At 42.8% G+C, this 20,222-nt stretch overlaps 1 protein-coding gene across 4 annotated transcripts in view; it reads left to right on the top strand.

The window, feature by feature from the left end:
* pax7a (paired box 7a) overlaps positions 1-20,222 on the top strand; it is an 85,500-nt gene that overhangs the window by 24,809 nt on the left and 40,469 nt on the right. For all 4 annotated transcript variants that reach the window (XM_077603108.1, XM_077603106.1, XM_077603107.1 and 1 more), the window contains one exon: positions 11,491-11,690. In XM_077603108.1, coding sequence (XP_077459234.1) covers positions 11,491-11,690 — 200 coding nt within the window. The remainder of the gene's footprint in view (positions 1-11,490; positions 11,691-20,222) is intronic.

The following is a 20,222-nucleotide window of genomic DNA, read 5'->3' as shown; positions in this document are numbered from 1 at the left end:
AAGGCTTGTGTAGTACGGCTAAGGCTCCCTATCCCAGCCAGCTTTGGGCGAAAGGCAGACTACACCCTAGACTGGTCGCCAGTCAGCCGTAAGGCATACAGAGAGACAGACGATCATTCACAATCGTACTGCCACCAGCGGAAATCAAGCCTGTGCCTGCCCGCACTGAAATCAGGCGAGTGAATCTCGATACTATTAGGTGGGTTGAAGGTGCCTATCTAACATATATATTGTAGACCTGGGGTGGCCAAGTCCGGTCCTCGAGAGCCCCTATCCAGTCTGTTTTCCACATCTCTCTCCTCTACCACACCTGAATGAAATGATCAACTCATCAGCAAGCTGTCCAGAAGCTTCATACCAATCCTGATTATTTGATTCAGGTGTGTTGGTGGAGGGAGACATGGAAAACAGACTGGATAGGGGCTCTCGAGGACCGGAGTTGGCCACCCCTGTTGTAGACCATGGGTCTCCAACTCTGGTCCTCAAGGGCACCTATTCAGTCTGTTTTCCATAGCTCCCATCTCCAACACACCTGAATAAAATAATCAAGCTCGTTATCAGGCTTCTGGTCAGCTCTTTGATGAGTTGATCATTAGATTCAGGTGTGTTAAAGGAGGGCGACAGGAACAATAATAATAATGATAATAATAATAATAATCGGACATAAATAGACTGGAGAGGTGCCCTGGTGGTCTGGATTTGGTGATCCCTGCTGTAAATACTCCTGTGTGTAAAGTATTTCATGTAGCAGATTCTTTTGGAATGCGTTTATAGTGTTGAAATAATATGAGTCGGAGGTGTGAAACTTTTTGAAAATATTTCTTACTGAAGTCTCATCTCATCTCATTTTCTGAACCGCTCTATCCTCACTAGGGTCGCAGGGGATGCTGGAGCCTATCCCAGCTGACTTCGGGCCAGAGGCAGGGGACACCCTGAATTGGTGCCCAGCCAATCCCAGGGCACGAGAAGACAAACAACCATTCACGCTCACACTCATACCTAGGGGAAATTTAGAGTGTACCATTCATGTCTTTGGAATGTGGGAGGAAACTGGAGTACCTGGCGAAAACCCACGCAGGCGAGAACATGCAAATTCCACACAGGTAGACCGACCTGGATTTGAACCCAGGTCCCCCACTGTGAGGCCGACGCGCTAACCACTCATTCACCGGCCCACCTTTGTTACCGAAGTATAATGAAAAAGGTTTCTGAGAAATTTTCAAATATTTAAGAACTTTCAGTAGAATACAGTGCAGAGTTTTTGTTGTTGTTTTCCTTGCCACTGAAAGATTACCGCAGGAGATGCTTCATGGCGTAAATTGTCTTTCAAAGTGTCGCGTTTATCGCCAATCTCGTCGCCATCGCACAAAGTCACTATCTGTGATGAATCGTGCTGTCCCCTTTGCTCGGCGGCCCCTTTGGGATGACGTGCGTTTGCCGCCGATGCCGTTCTCCACAGAATGCAAATTGGGGAACTTGTTAGTTATTTGATGTGGATGCACCCCCCTCCAAATGCCATCCACTTCCATCGCCACCTTACCAACTCCACGCCCCCCAAAACATCCCACAGTGTTGTGTGCTTGAGTCGAATGCAGTCCCGAGGACAGGCAGCCCTGTTTATATGCAGGCCTGGAGCAGTAGAGACAGCACAGAGACAGATGCACGTCACTGATAGCAGATCCCATCGCGTATCTGGGGCCTGTTTGCATAATTAGTTCTTTTGCTATTCCCCCTCCATGACTGACAAAAAGTATAATTGCGGTATCAGGCACGACAAAAGGTAGGCACAAAAATAAACAAGTCAACATAAAAACGGGGAGAAAAGACAGCGTGTTATTTTTGTCTTCTGGGATACCAGGGGGTGAGGGGGTATTTTTTAGCTAAATCTGCTGTCAGTCACAGTCAACTGGTGTGACTCGGAGCTCACAGGCTGGTCCTGTGAATGCCTGCAACACACACACACACAGTCACAACACATGCACAAAGAGAGCGCAAGGCCTCATCGTAATTATGCTGGAACTAATATGCTTTTCAAAATGAGCCATTATGAGCTAATGCCGCGCTGCCAAAGCCCTGTCTGTTTTTGTCCTTGTAGCTCAGATAGCGAGCTAAAGGTGCGGTGAAAATACAGAGGACACATTGGCTTGGTGAGCAGGGAGCTTTTTACTCATATCTGAATTAAAGATGAAGCACCTGGCAGTGCCTGTAAAATGTTTCCCCAGTTTCCGTTCCGTCATCATGTCATGACTGAAGCGATGCTATAATTATGAGGGGCCCTTAAAAACCCAACAAAACATCAAAGCAAAAATACTGATTGTATATTGTTATTCTAGAATTTGGTCTGTTGATATCAAAGTCTAGCTTGTTTGTGTGTTTAATCTGGCTACAAAACAATATTTTTGCTTTTCATTGTAGCTGTTAAAACAGCAAAAGGTGCATTTTGGGAGAGTAAGCACTCTTTGGTCCCTTTTAATCAGGGTGTATAATACATTTTCCTGTTGGTGAAGCTCTTGTCCTCTTAAGCAAATGAGAAGTGATCAAATGGGGTCATTGTAATAGGTGAATTCAATCAAAATCATCTGCAACTGTGGTCTATTTGAAATTATTATTATAAATGGCCAGTTTAGAAATGCTAAATACTGATAGTAGAATTTTGATCAAAAGTCCTTGCAAGTTACCGAACACTTTCAAAATATGCCCTTTCTTCTGTTTTGTGTGGATTTTAGGCTATTTAAGAATCTGTGAAATTATCATTTATTTTCCATACTGGTTATCATGAATATTCAAATTGCTAAAACAGTCTGGTCTGCGGGCAAATTGAACTGTGCGGGTCAATGAAACAACTTTTAACCATGCAACACAAAAAAGGTTGTGCAAGTAACCCTAGTTCTTGCAGGGTTTTTTTTAAAACCAATGCCCAATGGACCACACTTCACCTCTAATGTAGTCTGTGGTTTTAATTTGAAATGAGGAAGTAATCTTGTCCACACATGTCAAACTCAAGTCTAGGAGGCCAAGTCTGGCCAGCCACATCATTTTGTGTTGAGTGTGAACAATTTCAATAAAATTTTGGTAGTCCTTATTGAAAGAAATGTGAGAATGGGTTATTTTGATGAAAAAAAATTAATACCTAAAATATTAAAATAAAAAGAATAATTACTGGAATGTCCTTTTTTAAACATAATAAATAAAAATAAATAAATAAAATAAAACATTTTTCCCCTTGATTTTTTTAATTTGAATAAACATTCATTCATCTTCCATACTGCACATCCTCGAAAGGGTTGCAGGGGTTGCCGGAGCCTAACCCAGCTGAATTTGAACGAAAGGCCGACTACACCCTAGACTGGTCCCAAGTCAGCCAAGGGTACACAGAGAGACAAACGACCATACGCACACACAATCATACCACCACCAGTGGGAATCGAGCCCGCACCGAGGCGTCTTTTAAAGTGCACATAATAAGTAGGCATAAAAAATATATATACAAATTTAATATACAAGGCGGCCTGGCAGTTGAGTGGTTAGCGCATCAGCCTTACAGTTCTGGGGACCAAGGTTCGCATCCAGGTCGGTCCTCCTGTGTGGAGTTTGTATGTTCTCCTGTGTGGATTTTCTCCGGGTACTCTGGTTTCCTCCCACATTCCAAAAAGATGCATGGTAGGCTGATTGGACACATTAAATTGCCCTTTGGTAGGAGTGTGAGCGTGTATGGTTGTCTGTCTCCTCGTGCCCTACGATTGGCTGGCCACCAATTGAGCGTGTCCTCAGCCTCGTGCCCGAAGTGATATGGGATAGGCTCAAGCCCCGCAACCCTTTCGAGGATGTGTGGTATGGAAGATGAATGAATATTTATTAAAATAAAAAAACGTAAGGGGAAACAGTAAATATTCCTTTTTATTTATGTTTAAAAAAAGGACAAGCAGTTCAGAAAATGAATGAAAGAATGAAAAAATTAGATTCAATAAAAATGAAATGAGGTAGGAAAATGACTACAGTGATTAGCAGCACATGGTAGAGGTAGCTATGGTGTTAATGCAAGTATCAAAGTGCAAAATAAAATTTGCAGTGCTGTGGCTAAAAAAATGCCTGAGAACATTACACGTTGATATGTATCTGGCAGTGTTATGAAATGTTATAGTGCAGTGACAGTTCTTAATTGAGTTTGAGTTAAATCCTCAGTGAAAACTTGAGCTGAGTATGGTAACGACTCTTGGAAGAAACTGTCCCTGAATCTGTTTATTTTGGCTGGTATCGTCCTGCAGCACCTGGCATAGGGCAGCAGGTTGAAGAGGCGGAAGCCGGGATGTAGCTTGTTATTTGTGGTTCTCTTTGCCCTTCCTAGGCACTTGGAGTTGTAGATGGTGGACAGGAGAGGTAGGGTGCAGCTGATGATTGTATGTCCTGTGTTGATCACTCTTGCAGTTTTTTCCTGTCCACTTCTGTACATTTTGAGTGCCACACTGACACAGCATAGGTCAGCATGCTCTCAATGGCTGACATGTAGGTCACCACCAGGTTGGTGTTGAGTTGCTCTGTCCTGAGCACTTTCAGGAAATGTATCTTCTGCCACACCTTCTTGAACAGTGCGGTGGAGTTGGCTGCCCAAGAGAGGTTAGCAAGAGTGATGGATGGTTGGTGTGACTTCTTGAGCACTGGTATGATCGTGGCCGATTTAAGGCAGGCTGGAATGTTGTCTTGTTCTAGTGACAGATTTAAAATGTTAGTGAAGACTGGTGCTAGTTTGTCAGCACATGCCTTAAGTACTTTCCCTGGTATTCCATCTTGTTCTGTGGCCCGGAGCACACGTCTTACGTCCACTACTGGCATGGTGAGTGGGGTAGTTTCATATGTTGGTGTGGGTTGTATTTGAGATTGAGGTGGTGTGACTGAGTACTTGGCTTGGGACTCAAAGGCAGGCAAAAAAGCCACAGCACAGCCCATGTAGTTGGTGAGGGGCTGTATAGTCTGCCACACCTTCAGGGGTTGTTGAATTGCTCTTCTATCTTCCCTTTGTAGTCTGCTTGGCATCTTTGATGCCCTCTCCTCGGGTTGGTGTGAGCTATGCCCTGTCGCCAGATCTGAAGGCCACATCATGGGCCTGGAGGAGTGATCGGACCTGGCTGGTCATCCATGGTTTCCGGTTTGGGTACACCTGGATGGTTTTCTCCACAGTGACCATAGCCATGCAGTACTTGATGTAAGACAGTTTGTAAATCTGGAGTGTGAATCAAGGGTGTATCAATTTTCCTTCAACTATCTGAACTAGCAAGCATGGCCTTGCATAAAGAGTCCAAATGTGTTCTAAACTTGGTGCTCTTGAAGCTGATTTCTGTTCAATACTCTTGTTCGCAATCCCGAATCCAAACCAAGTATATCGACGACCTCATTTTAATTTGCCCAAAGTTCTGGAAATGGTCCTTTTAAACAGGCTTTGATTGAGGTTTCTTGCTGGAAACATGAAGCAAGACAAAACCATGTCTATGTTTTCCCAAAATGCAGTAAAGGAACATTTACTTAGTAGTAAACAGTTTTTAGTTGATTTTACTTGCATTTGGGGAATGTTGTCTAGACTCCTGGGCTCAAAACTTTAGGCAACTTTATGTAAATAAGAAAAGATAGGCTGTGCCTTTGATAACACCATGTGACAATATTGAATAGATTTTTAAGTCAATACTTTGTAGTTGATTTAATTTTAATATATTTTATACTCGTCCACCTGTGTGGAGTTTGCATGCGTTGGTTTCCTCCGGGTACTCCGGTTTCCTCCCACATTCCAAAAACATGCAGTGTAGGTTGATTGGACACTCTAAATTGCCCCTAGGTATGGGTGTGAGTGTGCATGGTTGTCCGTCTCCCTGTGCCCTGCGATTGGCTGGGCACCGATTCAGGGTGTCCCCTGCCTCTGGCCCGGAGTCAGCTGGGATAGGCTCCAGCACCCCCCAAGACCCTATCGAGGATAAAGCGGTTCAGAAAATGAGATGAGAGATGAGGTTGATGAGTATTGTCTACTTTTTATTTAATAAAGGGGTATTTAAGCTTCATCACACTACATGTTATTGGTGGCAGTTCACAATTTAGTTCCTCTTTCTGTCATTCTTAATTCAGTGTTATTCTTCACCTTAATCAACACTTAGCCAAACAAAGCACTGACCAGGATTTGAATCAATGCTTTGGGTGGGGCGAGTAAACCTTTAGGGCCCCCCTGGAGAAGCGTACACCACAGTAATCATACCCACTGGATTTTGCATAATTAGATTCTAATTGGGCTTTATGTAAGTAACGAGAGACGCGAGAGGTTTATCAATATCCCATGAACCCTTAGAGCAGTGGTATTATGCTGAGGCCTAATCAGTATGTACCTTTTTGTTGCAGAGAGGACTATTAACGAATTGGTCTCGACACCCCGTGGGAGTGTTGTTTGCTTGTTTATGTGATTATTACCACTGGCACAATAGGGAGGGTATAGACCCCAACGAAATGACATCACCTTGTCACAGTGTTAGCCGCATACAGGACATAATGCTACTTGATGTAAGGCGTCACTGCTATATAGAAAGTATTATTTAGATTATAAGATAATATAAGATGGATATGGTTTAGTTATACAAAGATAATCGCCGAAGTCCAAGAAAGCTAGAGATTGGAGAGGCCGTCTGCGCTGTACTGCTCGGATTTGCCCTGCTCTAACTCAGACGTTGGAATACTGGGAGTTACTCTGCCAAGTGTTCATTTTAAAATTTGCACTTAACAGAGTTGCTTGGATTTAAGTACTCAGAGTAACACCAACTTTTTTGAGGAAATAACTTTAAAGTAGCGGAAAAGTGGTTAGCACATCAGCCTCACAGTTCTATGGTTGAGGGTTCGATCCCAGGTCAGTCCTCACTGTGTGGAGTTTGCATGCTGTCCCCGTGGTTGTGTGGGTTTTCTCCGGGTGCTCCGGTTTCCTCCCAGATCCCAAAAAAATGCAGAGTAGGCTGGTTGAACTCTCTAAATTGCCCTTAGGTATAAGTGTGAGCGTGAATGGTTGTCCAACTCCTTGTACCCTTCGATTTGCTGGCCACTGATTCATGGTGTTCCCTGCCTGGTGCCCATAGTTAGCTGGGATAGGGTCCAGCAACCCCCGTGACCAATGTGAGGATAAGCGGTATGGAAAATGAATGAACTTTAAAATAGTTGAATTAGACAACGCAAGTGTTGAAATGACTATGTATTTTGAACACACAACACGAAAACTGGAAATTTAACAACTTTGATTTTACTTTGTACAAAGGGATAAAAGGTAGCGACACAAGTTGGTTGGTTCCTATTTCTCTGCCATTTGGCTTCTGCTGTGGAATACTGAGAGGTCCGGGATCGATCGATGCTACATTAAGTAAAATAACTATAATCTGGAGGAGCCACCTGATGGTGTATTGGTTCACTTACCTGACTTTAGTGTGGGCAAACGTGGTATCGATTCCCGCTCGAAGGTGGTATGATTATGAGTGTGTACAACTAGCAGCAGAGTAGCAGAAAGAAAGCAAAGCTTCAGAAAAGAGGCTTCAATCTATTTAGCATCGCTCCCAGTTGAAATTTTATGTCAAGGCTGGGATGTAGACTGCCTTGCGCCCAAAGTCAGCTGGGATGGGTTCCTGCAACACTTGAGAGGATGCGGGTTATGGATGATAAATGAATGAAATTTAGAGATAAGTGTATACTTGAGAGTGAGTGAGCCTATTTTTCCGATGGAAAAGCAAATCAACACATTTTGGTTTGGAGTCAGATTTCCCATATAGTAATTGGCAGACAACATTTGGTTGATATTACACACCACAAAATAAATTATTGTTTTTCTGAAATTTTGGTGAACTGGTGAAACACCTATGGCAATCGGAAGAGGGGCTCGGGCAATGCTAATTACACACACACACACACACACACATATATATATATATATATATATATATATATATATATATATATATATATATATATATATATATATATATATATATATATATATATATATGTTCCGGGTATGCAGCAATTTTCCCTCTAATTTTTCACGTCTGGGCATACAGACAACCTCCCTGAGCACACTTAGGACAACATCATAAATGCTCGCTATGGGCACACACCAGTGTCACACCTCCCATAAGCAGGTGTATGTCTACTACCCATAAATGATATAGTCATCATTAAATTTAATGATTAATATCTATAAATAAATCATCTTACTAAATGTCACTTGAATATGCACAAATCTGACTGAAATTTTACCTTATCCTTCCCGTCTGTCCTTCTCACTTCTCATTCTCATTCAAATGACTCTTTTGCTGAATGTGTCACTTGAGATAGTCAAGCTGCCATTTATATGCAAAAATTTTCCATCGAGAAACTCACTTACAACTTTAGCTTTGCTGCATGTTTTTCAGAGGAGACCTTTTTCACCCAATTTTACAACTTGTTCTTCTATTTGCACATACTCCGACAGCCATTCCATCTTAAAAGAACCGCATTTCTTTTTTACTTTAGCTTGTTGAGTGGCTCTGCCACAGCCCGGTCGTTTCGCAAAAATAAAGGCTTGGCAGCAGGTCCACCGAACCGTTAGCTATGTGCTAACCTGCAAAACACAGGTACCTACGCATAACCCATAACTAACGCAGCCAATCAATGTCGTTAACATTTACTCACGGAATTAAACACACGTGACATCATATCATTGGCTGGACACAGTGCTTGTCAGAGTTTTATCCATAATTACCGTTTGTTGTTGTTTTTCAGTGACAGGCTGCCACTCTCTCAGTTGCGTTGCAAAATGGCACAGAAAAAATTGTAATGTTTACTTTTTTTAAATTCAGGTTGGATTTTATTTTGTGGGCTGCATATGTTTGCTGTGCGCCGAGAACATGAGAGTAGTGCACAATGGCGCACGCGCAAAGCTTAGAGGGAACATTGGTGCGTAGCATTTTCCACTTCCCTCGTCTTCATTACTGACAGTCCTGTTGACCTTATGGTTGTGCTTCATGTTTAAGAGCAGATGTGTTGGCTCTGAAGGGCTTAATGGAGAGCCGCAGTACACGTTATCAGCTGTCTAGGGTTATCAGTCATTAGCCCAGTGGGAGGCTGAATGTGACAAGGGAGGCCGCAGCAGGTTGGCCGCAAAGTAAAGTCTTGGAAAGGACGAAGGAAAAGAAGCTGGTGTAAGGGGACTTGCGGTTCTTTCTGGAAGCCCCCTCGAGTCCCCGTTGGCGGCGTCTTCTCCCGGTAGGACACTGAGGGTGACTTTGGAAAGTGATCCGTGCCCGGTCTCGAGTGTCCTCACAGCAATTTAGTGACCCAATGGATGTACGCATCCTCATGAAAACCAACAAAAGGATACCCGGTGTATGTACATATTCAACTTTTGTATGTTCAAGGGCGGCGCGCGTTCCAAGAATCAATCTTTATTAAAACGGATGAGACTGAAGAATTGATTTAATGAATGCGGCCTCATGTCCGGCGGCCACGTCGTAATCCGCAGAGAATCGTCAAGCGCAAGCTCAGGGGAGACAAAAAAAATGTTGGTGGAGTGGCCTGTGATGATAGTCTCCATATAATCCCCTAATTCCTTGTTTAATTAAACTCTGGAGCCGGCCTTGAGACTCTGCCAGCTCCGTTACTCTTTTGTTCCCACAGTTGTTATTCGTAGGCTATGTTTGAGTATTCTTTGTCCACTTATGCTGAAAGATGCTGCTGAAGAGCCGATGAATGGAAAGAATGAGTTAGGAAGAAGGTAGGTGACCACTCTGCATTTGATTTGAGCTGAATGGTGTCACAAGCAGAATTCTGGTGGCACTCCTTGCATATCTTCCCTTTATTTTCCCTCTCCCACACTTTTTGGACTGTGAGTGATGCAATCGAACAAGGCCCGCAGCAACACTGGCACGTCAGTGCTTCCTTGTCACTGACTCAATGAGGAAATTATGAATATAAGAATTTTGTGACATGAAATGAAAGAGGCCATGTAGTCTGAATAGACGTGCAGAGGAGGTGAAAATGATGCAATTTTCTAAATTCAGTTATAATGGTAATGCGTATTTTGCTGTCAAAAAACGTCCCTGACGGGTTCGGATTGTGCCTCTTTGTTCAGTATATCTGTTCCTCGAGCAAAACCTCGGCTTAGCTGAATGCCTCAAAAGTCGTGTAAAATGTGTTATAATTCACTTAATGACATCAGACGCAAACACTACCGTTGGGCTGAATGGCTTTGCTACTATATTGTGCAGCGTGTTAACACGCACACTGTGGCTGTGTCTAAGCAGTGTGCCCTGGGCCAAGCAGAGGCGAGGAGCAGCAAGGTGGCCCGCACAGATTAACCCCGCTACCCTGCTACGCCCCCTATTCTGCTCCGGCACTCCGCCTTAACTTCCTTTGGGGGCCACCACTCTCTGAGGCAGGATTGTGTATCAGACCCATTCCTATATCAAATAAATATTCACAGATTAAGATAATATTCTCACAGCTGTATACAGTGAACCCACTTTTATTGGGGGGGATAAATTCCAGACCCACCCACAATAGGTGAAAAATCCACAATATCGAGTGGGTGGAACTTGTTTCTCTTTTTCCCGCATGCAGAGAAAACGAAGAGTAAAAGGCTGACTTTGACTTGACTTTAACTTTAATTTACACTCGAACACACTAAATCTGTGTCTTAAAATTAGCCTTTGTTTGTATTACTGTATTATAATTATGACATGATTATCAGTTTTCTGCTAAAAGTGATTATACAAACTATTGTCGGAATCCACCCTAAAAGAGTTCTAATGTGTAATTCACTATATATAATATAATATTCAATATAATCACATCACAAATTGACTGTTTTAATAATAAATAATTTCTTTAATTATTTGGAAGAACGCTGTATGAAAACAATTTGTTGGTAATAGTGGTCAACAGTGTCACCTTAACCTTTTCACAGGCCGATGGGAGTTATTTTGGATCGTGAAGATATCGATTACTTATATGATAATATTGACCCCTATGTCCAAATTCATTAATTAAAAAAACTTATCATTTTTTATTTGAAAACACACAAAAAATCCCTGCATAAACTGAAGAATACAGTACAACAATAGTGTACAACTTACAGTACTACAACTGTCAGTCCTTCATTTCATTCCAACAACTACTGTTCATGGATCAAAAATTGGGAAGCAATATGGGATACATTCTTAGATATACGTGTCTTTAAGAGATAAGGCTTAGTGGTGAGTGCTTGGCATAAGCAGCAGTTGCTTCATAAGAGCCACTCATAGTGTTTCTGTGTTTTTCTGTTCTTACAGCATTCCATTAATTATTTTGAATCGTGGCTTTTGCTTTCTTTTCCCAAAAATGAAAAAGAATTTTACCATGAAAAACTTTAAAAGTCATTGCTCCAAAAATCTGAGAATTTACATACTTTGAATGCAGATGACACTAATGACAAATCTAAATTCTTACGTTCCATGTCCTTTTCTTCAGGTAGCCGCACGGATGACGGGTCTGATGTGGACTCCGAGCCTGACTTGCCGCTAAAACGCAAGCAAAGGCGCAGTCGTACTACCTTCACCGCTGAGCAGCTGGAGGAACTGGAGAAAGCCTTTGAAAGGACGCATTACCCGGACATTTACACCCGGGAGGAACTGGCCCAGAGGACCAAACTGACAGAAGCCAGGGTGCAGGTAGAGTTCAACCTGATTACCAATATTAGGCTGTTATATGATGTTTCAGTCATTAAAATGACCCTCAACGCTTGTAAGATGAAGATTTGTAAAAAATATGAATTTTTATAAAACTTAGTTCAGACCATGAATGCCCTATCACTGGCAAGGTGAGGTGAAATGTGCATCTTCAAGCAAAAAAAATGATGACCACCTCCATACGTTCATTTGAACATGTTAGCCAATTTGTCTATTTCACAAAACAACCTGTTTGATATACATAGTGATTTTTTTAATATTAGTGTTATACTAGTGTATACTAGTGCATTTTTATGATCTCTCTTCGAGACTCTAAAAATTATAATATAACATTTTTAAAGCACCTTTCTTGTTTTGCACCAGACACAGTGGTGACCGGTGACTGATTACAAGATGTTTAAAGACAACTTTTGCTGGGATGACTCTTTTGTTTTGATTTGCTAGCAAAAATGTGAGATTCATGTACTGTATTGCACCACTGACATTAACTAAATCACTGTCATTCAAACTAATAGACATCAAATACATTTTAATTGCGATGGCTGACATTGGGGCGGCCTGGTAGCACGACTGCTTAGCGTGTCGGCCTCACAGCTCTGAGGTCCTGGGTTCAAATCCAGGTCATGTCCATCTGTTTGGAGTTTGCATGTTCTCCCCGGGCTTGGGTGGGTTTCCTCCGGGTACTCCGGTTTCTTCCCACATTCCAAAAACATGCTTGGTAGGCTGATTTGACACTCTAAATTGCACCTGGGTATGGGTGTGAATGTGCATGGTCGTCCGTTTTCTTGTGCCCTGCGATCGGCTGGCCACCGATTCAGGATGTTACCCACCTCTGTTTCAGGGGATTGCTGGCTTTTTACTTTTCTTCTCCCGGCTTGGCTCTTTTTGCCTTGCTTCCACCTTCACTTTTAGTCGGAGTTTTTGAAAGGAACCTATCGAGGGTTTTTTGCTTTTGTGCCCCCTCAAAATATTACAAAAATGATGCACACAAATCTCCTCGCAATAGGATAACGCACGACCACTTACCAACTTGTCCGGGTGCTCCTCTCATAGGCGAGCCAGCTCCATCACGCGTACACCACTCTCATGTTTTTCGTTTTTCGATTATTTTGTGCTTAATATCGATTGTCATCATAATAAGTAGCGTGTTGGCAAGAAATGAAACCAGTTAGTCAAGCGGTAATGGTCACAATAAATTTTGAATTTAGCCCATAAACAAGGCGCACCGACTGATTGGGCGCCCCATTCATTTTAGAGAAAATTTTAGACTTTTAAGTGCGCCCTATAGGTGTGAAAATACGGTAATACAAAAATACCATCAACATGCAAGACGAGTTTAAAAAGCCTTTGATAATTAATGTCCGGTCCACTATGAACATTCACAAAGTCGAACACAAGTAAAGCACGCCAAGACAGATGAGTGAGATTTTGAACCTTCTGCAGAAGGAGGACACGGAGGGAGAACAGACAGAGTTCCTCTGCGTAAGACTCCGGTCAATCTTTTACTGCTTCCGTTCTCCAATCTCCGATGACCCTTCTTCTGCATTAACTGTTTAATTAGGGCAAGATTTCGTGACATACAAATTCTCTAAGACAAAGGACATACAAATTCCCTATGACAAAGATGCATGGCTCTATGACAAAGATGTATGGTTGTGACCAATGTTCCCTCTAATTTTTCGTTGGTCTGAGCAGAAAGTCAACCTCCCTGAGCGCACTGAGTACCAGTGTGAGCGACATCATCGGTACTTGGATGACTCGCCTAAAGACGTTTCGCCGACGGACGTTTGACAGACGGACAGGTCGCCGAATGGACGTTCCGCCGAACGTTCATTCGGCCGAACGGAGGTTTCGCCGAAACGGGATTCGCGCGCTCGCCCCGCCCCCGGATCGTGTGTGTACAAGTTTTTCAACCTCGGCCCGCGGGCCATATACGGCCCGTTAGGATTTTTAATCCGGCCCGCCGCCGGTGTTGTCCAAATTATAGTAAAAATCAATGTTAGTCTACCATCAATGGCAGCCCGGGAATAAGCACTCTTGGGCGGGCAGATGTAGCAGAACCGAGCCGTAAAATGACAGCAATCGGGTCAAATCCATCCTAAAACAGCATTTAATGATTAAATACAAATACTGGAGCTCTTTGGACATTAGAACCGAGCCCAGGGAAGTGAATTCCTTGGTAAAATGTCGTGATGATATCGCGATGGAGGCAAAAAAACGTCTATATACGTCCATTCGCCAAACGGCTCAAAATGCTCTCAAATTCGGTCAAAAACAGCGTTTAATGATTAAATACAAATACTAGTATTTGTATTTAATCATTAAACGCTGTTTGAATGAACGTTCATTCGGAGACCTGTCCGTCTGTCAAACGTCCGTCGGCGAAACGTCTTTAGGCGAATCATCCGGTCACGACATCATCATTGCTCGCTATGCTCGCTATGGGCACACCAGTATCACACCTGCCACAAGCAGGTGCATGTCAATGTTCCCTCTAATTTTTCATGTAAAACATGCTGTAAAACACGAAAAACATAAGTGGACAGAGCTACTGCCACTGGCTGCCGCTTAAACGGCTCCATCATGAACAAAGGGGTAAAAAAAAAAAAAAAAAAAAAAAAAAAAAAAAAAAATCTTTTTTTTTTTTTTTTTTACTGCGCGCCATAGGATTTCTGCTGCGCAGAGAAGACGAGAGTAGTGCGCAATTGCGCACGCGCGCAGCTTAGAGGGAACAGTGGTTGTGACGATGGTTGTGATATGGATTGAAGGTTATGGCATAGATTGAAACATTCTTCGTTTACTTTTAAGATTATTTCACAATTAATTACTTAGTTTTAATAAATAGGTAGCAGAGGAAAGACAAGAAAATTGACCTGTGTCAAGAATTTTGGTCTGGTCACAAGGTTTTAGATTATTGAGCTAGATGGCAGCGAATCAACAGACTTTTGCAACAGTTATAATTTCCTTGTAATATTATGGTTAAACAAGCTTTGACTAGAGGTTAATATTTGCTGTTTATAATGGAATCCCAATTCTCTGTTTATGGGTGTCAATGCAATTTGATAGCTCGTTATTCCCTACAAATGCATTGTTGTAAAATGGCATATTAATAGGTTTCATTGTCCAGTACTTTTAAAGAAGTTCCCATGGTTATCACCAGCTTCCCGTAATGTAGTGCAAACTGGATTTTTTTTAAAAGGGAGCTGTCTAGTGCCTGCTTGGGGGCCATGCAGCTGTGTGTCAGCGAGGGAAAATATTTACAGTAGAGTTATAGCGGCAGCTGTTCGCCCAAATTTGGGGGCGGGGGGAGTCGATGCATTCCTGATGGATTTCTCATTCCGGCCTTTTGGCCAGGATCTCATCCCATCACTTTTAAGATTGCCGCTGCTTGTAAAGCCTTCCACATATCACACAGGGTTCCTCATCCTCTCCAGGGACCCCTTTGCCTGGTCAACATTAATCAAGCAGCCACCGGTTGGTTGGGAGTCAGAGGAGGGGGGGCTTTCTTGGGCAACGCTCTCCTCTTACCACAGTCATTCACACTGTGTCAGAACCCCACCAAGTGTATTAGCGTATGCTAAGTGTTTATCTGTTGGAATAACTCCTTGCACACATGTCTGTGTCTCGTTGAATTTCATAGGATGGCGCTTGTTGGTTTTCGTGCTTCAGCAGTAAGAGTGTTAGTCTTTTCATGTGCAGGAAGGAGCTGGTATACTAGAAATCATTCAATGGAAAATAAATAAATAAATAAAATTGAAATAAATAAATACATTTAATAAATATATAAATACAACATGAATAAATCCATCAATCAATCCACCCGTTCATCACTCATTAATTATTGAATACTGCCTTTCCTCTTGTATCATCAATTTTATTTTCAATCATTACTTAAGAAATGTAACAGACAGTAAATGGAAATACATAAAATACAAGCAATGTCACAACAACTTTAAAGAATATGAGTGAATGCTTATGATAGATGTGCTCAAGTGTCAGTAAATGATGTCACTTTTCATGCAAAGGTGAAGTTGTTCGAGTTAGGCTTTATGGTCATGGTTGGGATATTCATAAAAATTCATTCATGTTCACAGTGTCATGTGATAATTATCAGGTATCATTTCATATTGATGACAGTCTTATTACATTAAAAGCATTCAAACAAAGTATTGTTGTCCAATCTATGACTTGTGGACCAACGGCACCCTATAGTCCAGTTTTTATTACCCTGCAGCAAAGGATAAAATATGGTTGGCACGAGGTGGAGTTAGTCACTACGAGTCACAAAGTGCCTCTATATTTCCTCTAGGATCAAAATCTGACAGCATGTGGAAATCATCGTGGCAAATTCCATAAAATTTAAGGGCTCTGACTTCCTGTGTGGCATTTGTATCCTACATCCCAAAAACATGCATGGTAGTCTGATCAAACACTCCAAACTGCCCCTAGGTGTGAGTGTGTGCATGTATTGCTGTCTGTTTCTTAGTGTCCTGTGATTGGCAGGCAACCAATTTGGAGGGTACTTTGCCTACTGCCCATAGTTGGCTGGGAGAGTCTCCAGCACCCCGACAACTTTTATATATTCAGCTGTCGGAATCAATCTAACCCTCAAAAACTATTTTTCAGACAATTTGGAATTATTTAATAAAGTATTCATGGACAAAATATAATTAATATCAGTCTGTGATTCAGATATTTCTTAGGCCAGCAGAGAAGGCCTTGAAGGCCCTGACGGCACACCACTGGTGTATATATGGCCCTCCTGGTAAAAATGGATTGCATGTCTATCACCATGAATGCATCGATGCCTAAACCCATTCTTTTTTGTTGTTGCATCTTTTAAATCAGATTTCCTTCCTCTGTTTACTCAATGAAAGTAGAGAGTTTTCAAATTAGCCATAGCATCCTTTGATCTTTCTAAAGCCAGTCCTTGGAGAAAAAGTTAAGACTCCCCTGAAATGAAGTGTTACTGATGCTTTATTTGACTACATATAAGTAAAGGATGGTTTAGAGCACTGGTTCTTAACCTGGGTTCGATCGAACCCTAGGGGTTCGGTTAGTTGGCTCAGGGGTTCGGTGGAGCCTCTGCCGCGGAGGTCAAGACATCATGTCTATTCAAGATAACATGCCCCGCTTGACCATCACTGGCTGCAGATGATCACGTGACATTACTTGGCCAATCAGTGCTGCGAGGAATTTATATATCTTGAATTTGAAAAAGAACATATTCAATTTTACACTAAAGTAGGGTTCGGTGAATCCGCATATGAAACTGGTGGGGTTCGGTAGCTCCAACAAGGTTGAGAACCACTGGTTTAGAGTGTGATTTGACAGTACTAGCCTAACAAAACCTGGCTATCTTTAATGAAAAAGAACTACATTTTAAAATTTGCTCACTGGAACCAATAAACTCATTTGATTTGTTGGGGGGAAGGGGTGGCTAAATACACTACCAGTTTACATTCAGCTAGAGCTTTCATTCATTCAACTCATTCCTGTTGAATTTATTGATTATTGAACATTTTTTTTAACATTTAACATGTCACATGATGGCCGGTCGATCGAGTGATTAGCACGGCGGCTTCACAGTTCTGGGGTCGAGGGTCCGATCCCAGGTCAGTCCTCACTGACGTAGACCAAAAAATTACTTTGCAGATGTAAAAAAAAACCAAGAACAAGAAAAACAATTACGTTATGGTAATTCTTGTAGTGAGCAGGATGTATATCTAAAGAAGACAAGGCTTTTTTCCATATTTCCTGTAGATCATATTTTCAGTTCAAAAATTTATTCATTCATTAATTTTTCTCGGGCCACTTATCCACATGAGGGTTGTGGGGGTGCTGGCGCTTATCCCAGATAACTACGGGAAGTAGGTGAGTGGATCCTGAATTTGTTGCCAGCCAATCTCAGGGCACAATGATATGAATCACGAACACACTCCTACCTAGGGTATAACTTCGAGAAAATTTCCAAAGTCTATAATTTTGACTTAAATTTAACAGAATACAAAAAAATGTCAGGTCCTCTTGAGCGAATCACAATCTTTTGGCCCTGGTTTAAGTTTTGCCACGGGTTATGACTGTTTACTTGTGAATTTTGATGGAAAGAACATGTGTGTTTGATTGTGAAGCAAAGCATCAAGCTGGGCTTTTGCAGAGGTGCCCAAATGATGGGAGACAAGAGGAGAACCTTTGCCCTGCAGAATCAGTCTTCTCCTACACAGCTGCAATGACGCATACTCCAGATGTCGTTGGGTGTCAAAGTTGTCCGGGTTATGTTAAGAGCAATCTGGGTGGGCAAAATCATATTCCTTCATCCTCCTCCATATTCCACAATCCTCGCCTTGCCTTCCAGTTGTCCATAAAGTACATTAGCCAGATATGCTGATTATTAATGTATTAATCTGTGCAAGACACAGCAAGATTTCAATCATGGCTCTGAAAAGAGGAAATTTGATTACTGATCACGACTAAGGATCATGTCCCAAGACATGCACTTCTTTGAATCACCCAAAAATATTGTGCTCTATGGTTACATAACTATACAGAACAGAAATAAAAATGAACATCCTATATTTTCCCACAGAGCAGAGTGTCACAACTGACTCTTTCAAATATGGATGGTTTTAAAAATCGACATAAATACGTAATCCACTGACACCTCTCACATGTCAAAACTCAATCATAGATTCATGGCCAACAAAAAGGCACTTTAAAGCAGCCATGCCCTAACATTAAAACTAGCCCTAAAATTAATTTTTGGTAAATGCAACTCTCTAAATCTAAGAGGCAATGGGATTATCAGAAAGGAACCCTCACCCATAGAGACCACAGATTATAATCTGTGAAGTTTAAGCAGATCTTTTTCATGGCAGGCACCTTCATTGGATGATGGAACTTTTTGTCACACTCACAAAAACATTGTTTTCTGTCAACAAAAGACTTTTAGTGATGTTCTTTGCTCTTTTTTTAAACGAGGAAATTAGGTGTGATTCTGACAAAACTTGTGAACAGGAAGTGCTTTGCACTTTGACATTGTATTCAAGCAGACACATAGTTGCTTGCTGTGCACGTCTGCAGCTCTTGCATCTTCCTTCTGATTGGCTCGGTCAGTAGATGGCCGCGAAGTGGTTAGACCCTTGAGTTTGGCAAGAAAAGGAAGGAAACTAATATTTGAATTCACTTCACAAAGATCTCCTCTCATCTCATCTTCTCCCGCTTGATCCGAAGTCACGTCGTGGGGGCAGCAGCTTCAGCATAGAGGCCAGCCGCGAGACATAGTCTTCCCAGCGTGTCCGAAGTTCGGCCCCGTGGCCTCCTTGCGGTGGGACGTGCCCAGAACACCTCCCGAGGGAGGCGTCCAGGGGGCATCCTGATCAGATGCCTGAGCCAACTCATCTGGCTCCTCTCGATCTGGAGGAGCAGCGGCTTTACTCCGAGCCCCTCCCGGATGACCGAGTTTCTCACCTCACCTCTAAGAGAGAGTCCGGACATCCTGCAGAGAAAACTCATTTCCAGCCGCTTGTATCCGGGATCTTGTTCTTTCGGTCACGTCCCACAGATCGTGACCATAGATGAAGGTGGGAACGTAGATCAACCTGTAAATAGACAGCCTCGCCTTTTGGCTCAGCTCCTTCTTCACCAGGACGGACCGGTGCAGCGTCTGCATCAGTGCAGACGCTGCACCGATCCGCCTGTCGATCTCCCGTTCCATTCTTCCATCACTCGTGAACAAGAACCCAAGATATTTAAAATCCTCCACCTGGGGAAGGACCTGATCCCTGACCCCGAGAGAGCATGGCACCTTTTTCCGACTGTGCTGATTCTCATCCCGACCATTTCACACTCGGTTGCGAATCGTTCGAGAGTTGGGGATCACCGCTTGCTGCAGTCAACAGAACCACATCATCTTCAAAAAACAGGGATAAAAAACTGAGGCCACCAAACCAGACCCCCTCAACGCCACGGCTGCGCCTATATACGGTCCATAAAAGTGATGAACAAAATCGGTGACATAGGGCAGCCCTGGCGGAGTCCAACCCCCACTGGAAACGGATCATGACTTACTGCCAGCTACGTGGACCAGACTCTGACACCGGTCATAAAGGGACCAGACTCCACGTAACAAGGTTTCCGGGAATCCCATACTACCCAAGTACCCTTCACCCGACTCCCCGGGGGACACAGTCGAACGTCTTCTACTTCATCCACAAAACACAAAGGGCGAACTCGCATGGCGCCCGAGGACCCTGCCTAGGGTGTAGAGCTGATCCTTTGTTCCACGGCCAGGACGAAAACCACACTGATTCAACCTCGCAGTGGACCCTCCTCTCCAGTACCCCAGAATCGACCGTCCCGGGGAGGCTGAGGAGTGTGATTCCATGATAATTGGAGCACACCCGCCGGTCCCCCTTCTTAAAAAGGGGAACCACCACCCAGGTCTGCCAATCCAGAAGCCTTGTGCCCGATGTCCACACAATGATACAGAGGCGTGTCTTCACAAAGTTATAAAGT

Source organism: Stigmatopora argus, chromosome 6 (genome assembly GCF_051989625.1).
Source record: "Stigmatopora argus isolate UIUO_Sarg chromosome 6, RoL_Sarg_1.0, whole genome shotgun sequence".
NCBI lineage: Eukaryota > Metazoa > Chordata > Actinopteri > Syngnathiformes > Syngnathidae > Stigmatopora > Stigmatopora argus.
The sequence above is the reverse complement of the archived record's forward strand: the minus strand, read 5'-3'. Positions and strand labels throughout refer to the sequence as shown.